We start from the raw sequence: 12027 nt of genomic DNA, 5'->3' as shown, positions 1-12027 counted from the left end.
CAGCTATTTGTAAGGCCTCCTCAGACAGCCATTTTGCTTTTTGGCATTTCTTTTTTTGGGATTGAACGGTTATTGCCACCCACAAAAAGATGCCGGGATTCTTGGCCTCCAGGGGAGAAGAATTCAATCCAGGGCCAGAGACGAGGCTTGATCGCTCAGAGCTTTGTGTAATAAAGTTTTATTAAAGTATAAAGGCAACAGAGAAAGCTTCTGACATAGGCATCAGAAGGGGGCAGAAAGAGTACCCTCCTGCTAGTCTTCATCTGGATGTTATATAGTCGCTAGCAGTCTGTTAATGAAAGAAAGGAATGTCTTAATACTCAGAATGGCACCTTGCCCCTCATCCATAAGATGCATTTTGTGATAATCTTGGCTCCAGAAGATGCATCCCAGGCTATACTTGAAGCTTGTAGAAGGGCAGATTGCCATACAAATACTTTCATTTACATAGATTAGGCGAACAATATCTGAGTATAACATAATGTTTTGCCAAGTAGCTTCTGAGCCATTAGGCAGAACAGACTTGAAGACAGAGTCTGGGGTAAATGCATAGTACATTAACATAGCTTAAGACTAATATTTCCATAAGAAAAATGCATTGGTTAACTCACGGTTTGAGAATAGTTAACTTCAGGTGAAACTAGGTGTCATTATTGCAACACAGTATTTAAAGAGAAACCTCCTTTTAAATTTGTATAGAGAAGCAAAAATATATCGCTGGTTTGTTTCCTCCTGCAATTTCAGTTCAGTTCAGTTCAGTTCAGTCGCTCAGTCGTCTCCGACTCTTTGTGACCCCATGAATCGCAGCACGCCAGGCCTCCCTGTTCACCACCAACTCCCAGAGTTCACTCAGACTCACGTCCATCAAGTCAGTGATGCCATCCAGCCATCTCATCCTCTGTCGACCCCTTCTCCTCCTGTCCCCAATCCCTCTCAGCATCAGAGTCTTTTCCAATGAGTCAACACTTCGCATGAGGTGGCCAAAGGACTGGAGTTTAAGAGAGATAAAAATGGCTGACACTTTCAGCCTATTTCCTCCGTTTGGCGTCCCCTGGCCTTCCTGCTTGTTACCCTCTCAGGATGGTCTTGATCCCTGTCTCCGGTACAGTGTCACGAACCTCCGTCCATAGTTCAGGCACTCTGTCTATCAGATCTAGTCCCTTAAATCTATTTCTCACTTCCAGTGTATAATCGTTAGGGATCTGATTTAGGTCACACCTGAATGGCCTAGTGGATTTTCCCACTTTCTTAAATTTAAGGCTGGATTTGACAATAAGGAGTTCATGATCTGAGCCACAGTCAGCTCCCGGTCTTGTTTTTGCTGACTGAATAGAGCTTCTCCATCTTTGGCTGCAAAGAGTATAATCAGTCTGATTTCGGTGTTGACCATCTGGTGATGTCCATGTGTAGAGTCTTCTCTTGTGTTGTTGGAAGAGGGTGTTTGCTGTGACCAGTGAGGTTTCTTGGCAAAACTCTATTAGCCTTTGCCCTGCTTCATTCTGTACTCCAAGACTAAATTTGCCTGTTACTCCAAGTATTTCTTGACTTCCTACTTTTGCATTCCAGTCCCTTATAATGAAAAGGACATCTTTTTTGAGTGTTAGTTCTAAAAGGTCTTGTAGGTCTTCATAGAACCGTTCAACTTCAACTTCTTCAGCATAACTGGTTGGGGCATAGACTTGGATTATCGTGATATTGAATGGCTTGCCTTGGAAATGAACAGAGATCATTTTGTTGTTTTTGAGATTTAAGCACTGCACTAAATTCAAAAATGTCATATTCAAGTGCCTACTATTAACTTTTACAAATTATGAGATTTTGATCGAATTACTGATCTTTTAGAACATACTTTCTTCTTCTGAAAAATAGTCATAGATATTTTCAACCCTAGCTGTCTTTGATTTTGTTTTATATATAGTGATGCAGAATGGAGAAGAATGGGTACTAAGTATACAAGTGGCTGAAGCTTCAGGGTTATGTAGGTGATTTGGACAGCTCCAGCCCAGGTCTACCTGACTTAACAAGGGTGGAGCTTGTAGATGAGAATCATTGCAGACCCCTTCTACTGATCTCATTGCTGTTTCTGTTGTGACCTACTAATAGCTCAGCTCCTATTGGAATGATTTTGAAGGCTATAGGTGGTACTATTATAATAACAGTGAAAGTGAAAGTTGCTCAGTCATATCCAACTCTTTGTGACCCCCATGGGCTATAAAGTCCATGGAATTCTCCAGGCCAGAATACTAGAGTGGGTAGCCTTTCTCTTTTCCAGGGGATCTTCCCAACCCAGGGATTGAACCCAGGTCTCCTGCATTGCAGGTAGATTCTATACCAGCTGAGCCACAAAGGAAGCATTCTCAGCACTGTGGTATTTTCAACACTAGAATTTTAATAAATGACCACTGAAATGCTCCAAAGCATCAGTGATCTAGTAAAAGGTGGTTACAAATGCAAAAGAAACATTGGAATATTTAATATTCATTAAACACAGAAGCTTTCATATTTAGCCTATATTCTTAATACATGGAGTCTTTAATATTTAGCCAATGTTCTTACACTTCCTTGTTGTCGATGTTCAGTTACTAAGCTGTGTCCAGCTCTTTGCAACAGTGGCAGGCCAGGCTCCTCTGTCTCCCACTATCTCCCAGAGTTGCTCAAACTCACATCCATGGAGTCCATGACGCATTCAATCATCTCATCCTCTGCCGTCAACTTCTCCTTTTGCCTTCAATCTTTCTCAGCATCAGAGTCTTTTCCAGTGAGTTGACTCTTCATATCCTGTGGCCAAAGTGTTGGAATTTCAGCTTCAGCAACAGTCTTTCCAGTGAATGTTCAGGGTTGATTTCTTTTAGGATTGACTGGTTTGATCTCCTTACAGTCCAAGAGACTCTCTCAAGAGTCACTTCCAGCACCACAGTTTGAAAGCATCGACTCTTTGGTGCTCAGCCTTCTTTATGATCCAACTTTCATAACTGTACATGACTACTAGAAGAACACAGCTTTCACTATGTGGGTGTTTGTTTGCAAAGTGATCCCTTTTAGGAACACAAAATTATAGGAAAATTTGCCAGAGATTTTCTGACCATACCTGAAATCTTGAACATAATAAACTTAGTACTTAATTTTACATTATAACTTATCCAAGTCTTATGTTGATACAGAAGCATCTTTCATGGAATCCTAAAGAAGGACCAGGTTTTAGGAATTATCTTCCTTGTCTCATCATTTATTCTTCATAAATGGGCTTGACAAGATTTTCTCATTCCCCTTATCCCCCATCTTAAAAAAAAAAAAAAAAAAAACCTGACAGTAGATTTTCTGCTAGGGTTATGAAACAATACAGCTATAATGTATCTAGATATATATAGTAGAAACTTTGCTGTTGAGGAAGCACCATAGATAACCTATATCATTTGTTATTTACAGCAGATCTCTATTAGGCTTCTATTACTGATGCGCTAGGCATGGGGAATACAACTCAGTTCTTACCCTCTATTAACTTACAGTAAAATTAATACCGTTTTAGTAGCAAAAAAAAAAAAACGTCCTATTTGTCCTAGGACCTACTAGGAATTTCAATGTAACATTCTCGCAAATCCTGCAAGGTGATTATTCCAGTTCTCATTTTTACAAATGAGAAAGTGGGCTTGGAGAAGTTATGCTGAACTGCTTAGAATCAGAGAGCTAGCTAAGCGCCAGAGTTGGACACAGGCGCTGATCAGTCTGGTTCCAAGTTCTGTGCATTTTGCCATGAATCCACACAGTATAATTTCCTTTGATCACAATCACACACAATCCCCTCTCAGCCAGCTATGACAGCCTGACCGGTTTATTTTCGAAGGTTCAACCCAGTGATTATGGAGGGAAGGAAGCCCATTCTCGAGCTGTAAAGAGGTGCTGGTGAAAAGAGGTTATCCAGCTGTAAAATGGGGATTCAGAGCTTGTTTGCTTGGTTTATTCTTGCTTAACTGTGTGTGCACCAATGTTCATCACAGTGTTTTGAGTATCTTCAATGAGTTACAATAACATGGATTTTTCTGTCTCTCTTTCAGGTATGGAAAAATCGTATCCACAAAGGCAATCCTTGACAAAAACACAAATCAATGCAAAGGTATGTGTCAAGACATCTGTAAGTGAGCTCACACTTGTTTGTTCTACCGATGCCTCCTGCCAGGCAAGGCCTGGGCATCAGCTGCACGAGGATCCCTGTGTACAGTATATGGCAAACTGTTTATAATGATGCCTGGGCTTTGATCAGTTGAGTTTCTAGTAACATTGCTCATTAATTTTTTTTTTCATTAACAAACAAAATGAAAATCACAAATCAGAAAAAGTATCAAATTGCTTCAGCGTAAGACTAAATTACCTCCTAACAACTCTGGGTTGTCTGATTTGAATGATATCATCAGTGATGCAAATTGATTTCCTATATAAAAATGAAGAACTCTGGGGAAAACTTTCCATGCCAAACACATTTTCATTTATCTGTTGTTTAAGGCTTTAGCTACATTGTTTGACTAGGAATGGATTTACTGGTGGGCCCATTGTGTCTAAGCCTCAGCTGTAAGCATCTCACAGGATCTCAGAATTTGTATCATATCAAGGCTTTTTCCTTTTCCTGGAAATATTTCTGAAGTTATTTGACTATATTTGTGGCTCATGTATTTTTCATGTCTGGGAATCCATACTCTTTTAAGGGTGGCATTCATTTATTCATGAAATCTAAATGGTCTGTCTTGCTTGACTCAGTTTTTACTGGAAAGTTGGAACACTTCTTGTAACATGTGTTATTTGCTGTTTTTCTAATCCAGTCGTTTTTATAACACCAACATCAAGAAATATGTTAGATACAAGGTCATTCTAAACATTGCCCCTGTTTCTCATACAAACGCAATGTATACAAATTTTGAGGACATTTAAATACTGCAGGTATATCCTCACTTAATTGGAGAATGGTCAGATTCAATTTACCAATTAAAGAAAAAGTGTCATTCCTTTTCTCCTATAAACTCACAAATGCCCTAGGAATTTAGCTACTACAAGACAAAAAGTGGTAAGACAACATTTCTATCATCTAATAGCTCAATTTCTAGTTGAAAATGAAACTACCAAGAAAACCAAGAAACTAATCTTAATGTATGTGTTAGGATCCATAAGCCTAATATATAAGAGAGTATAGCAGAGATGGCTACAATACAGGAATCCACAAAATATGGTGAGAGGAGAATATGAGGATTCCCTTTTGGACAATGATGTTTGAAAAGGCAAAATGAATGGGCATGGAAAGGTTGATGTTCAGGAGGAAGAATTTCAGAATGTAATTGAGCAGATTCACGTACCAGAAATAGAAAAATGCCCCAGTAAGGGTATCATTAGAAGGAAGGAAGGGGTCAGGATTTTGGAGGCATTTTTAGAGTTATACTGACTGTTTTAAGCTTAATGCTCTACGTAACTGTTGCTTTTTTTTTTTTTTTTTTTGAGGAGAAATGATATGATTTTATCTTGAGTTCTAGTTATTTTGCCAAAGCAAGTGAAACCGAGTTACAAGGGAGAAGAAACAAGAGGCAGAGAGAAAACAATGCAGATTTGAAATACATAGATGACCAGGAAAATGAGGAAGGTCCTCCACACACTGGTAGAGAAACGGAAAGGGAGGCACCATGAGTTTTCAAAGGTAGAGTTAGATATTTTCTATGAAGGTGAAAGGACATGGGCACTGAAATTCACATATTGAACTGTTGTGGCTGGGGAGAAGGGCTGGGTCAATGACTGAGGCAGGAAGTCCAAAAGGAGTATGAGTGAGTCTTGGGGAGAAGTGCTGAGTTCATGTATCCGATGCCCTGATCTAGAGGTCCTGGGGTAGCATCCCTGAGGGAGAGGTCAAGCCAGAGCTACAAGGAAGTTCAGAGTCGCTATGGTTCCCATAACCAAGGGAGTACATAATGCCACCAAAGGATCCTTGGAGGGGAGGGGATGGAGTGGGGGGCATGATGCAGGCAGCTAGAAACTGAACCTTGGATGATGTGTACATACAGAGTTGGGCCACGATTGTGAGTAACTCTTCACTGTCATCCTGTGGGAAGCATGTGTGTGTGAGAAGCATTAGATTGTTAATTATATTACTTCCATTGTTAATTATATTACTTCCAGACATGCCTGACTGACTGATCCCAAAGTCTTTGGGGTAAAAATATTTATAGGAACAGGCTTCCCTGGTGGTTCAACAGTAAAGAAGCCATCTGCAGTGCAGGAGCCACAAGAGACATGGGTTCGATCCCTGGGTCAGGAAGATCCCCTGGAGGATGGCATGGCAACCCACTCCAGTATTCCTACCTGAAGAACCCCATGGACAGGGGAGCCTGGCAGGCTACAGTCTATGGGGTCAGAAAAGAGGCAGACGCTACTGAAGCAACTTAGCACGCATGCGCTCGTCTGTAAGAACAATCAGAGAACACTGAGGCACCCGCCTCAGGCAGTCAGTTATATTCACTGAGCTCCTCTCAGAAAGGCAGATGCTTCACAGACAAGTGAGTGCTGCAAACACAGCGAATCCCATGGCATGTCTGATCCAAGGAGTGGTCTATATGAGGGGACCCTCCATTAGGCAAAGGTTTGCTCAAGAGTGCAGGCATCTCTTGTCACTGTACAATACTGGGGACAACAAAAGCATTGATTGTTAACCTGGAAAACCTGTATTCTTGTCCTGTAATAACAAGCTTTGAAGAGGAAGAGGATGTAGCTGAAATGGATTGTCAGAGTTTCCATATGTAGTTATCTCTTAATTGTGGAGTTCTTGATCTGGACAAATGCTATGGGTATCCTTCTCTGAACTCCTAAGACTCCTATCCACATTGTCCTCTAACTGCTTATATAATTGCCTTTGTCTCTCTCCAAAGAGACCTTTTTAGTCAGTGAAGACAGGACCTATGTAATCTAGAAAATGCTATCTTCGGAGCAGGGAATTGCAAGGGAATGTGTCATTGTTTATTGGAAATAATTGAAAAAAAAAATCAGAACATGTCTCTGTTTTAACGTCAACTTTCTGTGTGTGTTTTATAATGTACATATCAGTAAAATTTTGCAAATGCTTGTTTTTAAACACACAAATATATAAATATTGAGTTTACTATTCCATGATATTTTGATTCATAAGCATATAGATGTAAAAAGTAGTCTTGGAGAGTACTTGTCTCAAACATAAGAAGCACTGATAAATTTGGAAGGAGAAAATGGGGGAAGGAAAGGAGAGGAGAAAGGGAGGAACCACCTGGGGACATCACTGGGGGAAGGGGAGGTAAGGATGATTTTATGAGAGGTAGATCTTTTGTCTTGAGGCTCTTGTGAAAAAGTTGGGGGCATCATGTAGTCTAAGACTCCAGGGGCCTTTTCTGGCCTCAGTGGTTTGAGCCTGTGGATGGTGCTGATAGCCAAAACTCAACTTTCACCAAGGACATTCTGGGGGCAGGGGGTAGCCTAAAACTAAACCTTAGTTACAGAGAGGTATTACTGCCACTTCCATGTTTGGGGAAAAATACTACTTCAATGATATTTTTGAGTCATATTTAGAGTATTTTGTTTTTCAGAAAAATGGCCCCTAAAATCGTTACAGATAGAAACTCCTTAAAATTGGAAGTGAGAGTGCAATTGCATTTATGGAAAATGGTTTATAGTTGTTGATGTGTGCAAGCAAGTTGCTGAAGTAGGGAGAAAGGTCACTGTGACATGTAAGGAGTTGATGAGACCAGACCCCAGAGCAGCACTGAGGTACTGATTTAAATAGCCAAGAATTGGAGTAGGTGTAATGTTGGGAAGATGGACTGATTCTAAAAATATTTGTGGAGAAATAATAGGAAAGATACCAAGAGTTTGAAGACCATCGGGGACATGAAGGTGTGTTGGTTATAAACTGTTGTGATGTGAGATTCCAGTTGGAGATTTGAGGTAGGAGGGAAGCCATTTAGAGTTAGGAGCAACAAGGACTCCCCACTTAGACATCCAATGAGAGAAGGGGTGGTAGCGGGAAAACACATTTGGAAGGGCTACAAAGGCCCTGTGTCCCCAGGATGAATTAGTTGATGATTGGAAAGATACAAGTCAAAGCAATTTGCAGTGACAGTTTACATCCGCTCACGTTGCAGACATAACTTGCAGGCCCTGCAGGCCCTGCAGTGCTGGATGCTGTGAAACTGATTCACCCCTTCTTTATCTGTTGTGCTCAGTCACACAGTCATGTCTGACTCTTTGCTACACTATGGCCTGTAGCCCGGCAGGCTCCTCTGTCCAAGAGGTTTTTCAGGCAACAATATCGGAGTGGGTTAGGACCATGCGAACTTGGTAGCATCTTTTAAAAAATCAATATGAAAGAGCAATACGAGATGTGCTATGATGTTAGTGATTCTAGTGAGACGTCCAAAATATTGTATTCAGACAGATTTTTAAAGATGTTTACATGCTGATGCTTCAGTCCAGTCCAGTCGCTCAGTCGTGTCTGACTCTTTGCGACCCCATGAACCACAGCACGCCAGGCCTCCCTGTCCATCACCAACTCCCAGAGCTCACTCAGACTCACGTCCATCGAGTCCATGATGCCACCCAGCCATCTCATCCTCTGTCGTCCCCTTCTCCTCCTGCCCCCAATCCCTCCCAGCATCAGAGTCTTTTCCAATGAGTCAACTCTTCCCATGAGGTGGCCTAAGGACTGGAGTTTCAGCTTTAGCGTCATTCCTTCCAAAGAAATCCCAGGGTTGATCTCCTTCAGAATGGACTGGTTGGACCTCCTTGCAGTCCAAGGGACTCTCAAGAGTCTTCTCCAACACCACAGCTCAAAAGCATCAGTTCTTAGGCACTCAGCTTTCTTCACAGATGCTTAGCACTTCTTTATTCTCTCTGTGAGAGCAAATATAGGAAAACTCTGATTCTAGTGTTTGGAGCATCTACTACTGTTCTGTGGCCATTGTTGAGAACTAAACTATGGCACAGCATGGGATTGTTTATTGAAAGTGGAAGTGAAGTCGCTCAGTCGTGTCTGACTCTTTGCGACCCGTGGACTCTAGCCCACCAAGCTCTTCTGTCCATGGCATTCTCCAGGCAAGAATACTGGAGTGGGTTGCCATTTCCTTCTCCAGGGGATCTTCCTGACCCAGGGATCAAACCCAGGCCTCCCACTTTGCAGGCAGATGCTTTAACTTCTGTACCACCAGGGAAGCCCGAGATTGTTTATTAGAGGAAGTTAAATGACTATGGAAGAATGTAAAATCATGTGTGTGGTAACTATGGGGCTGTGCTTCCCCAGTGGCTCAGCAGTAAAGAATCTGTCTGCGATATAGGAGACGCAGGAGATGTAGGTTCAGTCCCTGGGTTGGGAAGATACCCTGGAGCAGGGCATGGCAACCCACTCCAGTGTTCTTGCCAGGAAAATCCCACTGACAGAGAACCCTGGTGGGCTACAGCCCATAGGGTTGGTTGCAAAGAATCAGACGTGACTGAAGTGACTGAGCATGGCATGGCATATTGCTTATGGTTATGTCTGGGGTGACGCCAGAATGCCTGGTGTGAACACTGCCCACTTTGTAGCCTTGTGACCTGTGGTCAGTCTTTCATCTCTGCTGGGTGCCTCAGTTCCCGCATCTATAAAATCATAACAATAATAGGGCCTGCCTTGATAATCAAATGGGCTTTCCTTGTGACTCAGCTGGTAAAGAGTCCCCCTGCAATGCGGGAGACCTGGGTTTGATCCCCAGGTTGGGAAGATCCCCTGGAGAAGGGAAAGGCTAACCACTCCAGTATTCTGGCCTGGAGAATTCCATGAACTATATGGGGTCACAAAGAGTTGGACATGACCAAGCAACTTCCACTTTTCACTTTGATAGTCAAATGAGTTAATACATGGATAATGTTCAACAATACCTCATATTGACTGTTTCCATAAAACACTGTGAATATTAAGCAAAAAATAGTTTGTATTAAGGTCATAAATTATTATTAACTTTACACTTCTCCAAATGTGTTTGTCTTTTCAGGCAGAAACAAAAACAAAAAAAGTAAGCAAAGACAGCTCTTGGGAAAATTAAAGTGGTTTCAATTATATTTCCAATATTGTGACTCTTTCTGTGATTTCTGGGTAGCGTGTAACTATGCTTGTTTATTTTTGCAAAATAACGTTAGCTAAGAATAACTGAATACAGAGAGGATGTTACTCTCTGCTTCTTTAGTGAGAAGGTAAAAGAGAGTTCTTCTTGACCACTGCTTTCTTAAGGAAAGAAGTCGACAGGTGTCTGAGGTGACTTTCTAATTTAGTTAATTATTGTTATTGTTTTTACTTTTGGCTCTGATGGGTGTTCATTGTGGGATGCAGGCGTTCTGCAGTTGCAGTATGAGGTGGCTTCTCCTGTTGAGGCTGCAGACTCAGCAGTTGCTCTGTGGTGTTGGGATCTTGTTCACTGACCAGGGCTTGAACCTGTGTCCTCTGTATTGCAAGGCAGATTCTTAACCACTGGACCACCAGGGAAGTCCTGGGGTGGCTTTTTTAAACAAATCACTAAGGGCCTTGAGCCTGTCATTAGAAAATGAAAATTGGATTTGGTCTTCTTGGAGACACTTGCTTTTGAATCATTTGCAATGTGGCCTCCCAACTCAGGCTATGCAATCAAAACCAAGTATTATGAAGACAGGATTTATTGATTTTGTTTTTAAAGATATGATATGAATTCAGTTTTTCATGAGCTGATGAAAGCAAGGTATGAGATGGTGCCTGTACCAGTTTCCTTAGAGGTAAAAAGAAAAGGCATCAGAATTAATTTTGAGATAATAAACCAATTTTAGGTATTTCCTGTATCTTAGCATCTGAAAGAAAGGTTGCTGTTCCCTTCCACACTGCGTCACCCCCAACCCAGATCCTCTAAGTCCGTAAGGTAGGCAGGCCCAGATAAACACACTCACTCTATTCTGGAAGGGGTCTCAGGGAACTCTTTCAACATAGCCTCTCATTTTCAGGATTTTTCTTTCTTGGGTGGTGGCTGCGGCAGCTTTCATTCTGTATAGTATGGCAGCATAAAACAAAACAGTCACCAGCAGGCCCAAATGACCAGAAATTGATGAAGAAAGCAGGCCGCGGCTCCAGATGGAGAGTAATGAGAAACAGACCACAGTTCATTCAGCCACTCAAACACCAGGACCCAGTAAGAGCTATTGTACAACTCACAGAGATATGCATGGCTTTGTTTTCATTTTTTTGTTTTTCCCCATGTGTTTTCCGCCTGGGTCCAGTGTATTTGCTAATTTAAAAAAGTCAAGGGAAATGAAAGGAAAGAAGCCATTGAAAACAAGGTGTAAATCTTCCATGAATTGACTTGTCTCTGCCTTTTCCTGCTTTTTAAGTTTGGCTTCCTCTATACCACCCCCCACCCCCGCCAGCCATTTTTTTCCTGACAGGCTATGTGTTTAGAGCAGAGGGAATGAGTAATGGATATTCCATAGAAAGTTTCCATGCTTAATAGCCAAAGGATATAAGAGCCGTGAGAGTGTGCCAAGCATACCGACTTCTAAGAGCTTGAAATACTCCCTTCTTGTCTTTGTTGTCACAGGCTGGTTGAATTATATTTATGGAAGATTATGTTGCCTTTACCATTTCATTGGACCCCTAAAATCAAGTTGAAGACAATAATCCAAAAGTTCTGAAATCATCCATGAAGTTTATTCATTCTTTATTAAATGAAACCATAAATTGTTATTCTTCTCTAAAAGGAATGATTCTGCATACTTGATTCATTTGTACAGAGAGGGATAGAACCCACCTAGATTGTTTCCGGGAGGGGTGTGAATAAATCCATTTAGCAGTTATAGATTCATAACTGTGTTACCAGCTTTTTAAAAGAATTTCTGGGGACTTCTCTGGCAGCCCAGTGGTTAAGACTTCATCCTCCAATGCAGGGGGTGTGGGTTCAATTCCTGGTCAAGGCACTAAGATTCCCCATGCCTTATGGCCAAAAAGTCAAAACATAAAACAGAAGCAATATTGTAACAAATTCA

At 41.5% G+C, this 12027-nt stretch overlaps 1 protein-coding gene across 10 annotated transcripts in view; it reads left to right on the top strand.

Moving 5' to 3' along the window:
- Nucleotides 1-12027, top strand: part of RBMS3 (RNA binding motif single stranded interacting protein 3) — an 820638-nt gene that overhangs the window by 243057 nt on the left and 565554 nt on the right. For all 10 annotated transcript variants that reach the window (XM_040246332.1, XM_040246336.1, XM_040246341.1 and 7 more), the window contains exon 3: nucleotides 4053-4111. In XM_040246332.1, coding sequence (XP_040102266.1) covers nucleotides 4053-4111 — 59 coding nt within the window. The remainder of the gene's footprint in view (nucleotides 1-4052; nucleotides 4112-12027) is intronic.

This window comes from Oryx dammah, unplaced genomic scaffold (assembly GCF_014754425.2).
Source record: "Oryx dammah isolate SB20612 unplaced genomic scaffold, SCBI_Odam_1.1 HiC_scaffold_9, whole genome shotgun sequence".
NCBI lineage: Eukaryota > Metazoa > Chordata > Mammalia > Artiodactyla > Bovidae > Oryx > Oryx dammah.
The sequence above is the reverse complement of the archived record's forward strand: the minus strand, read 5'-3'. Positions and strand labels throughout refer to the sequence as shown.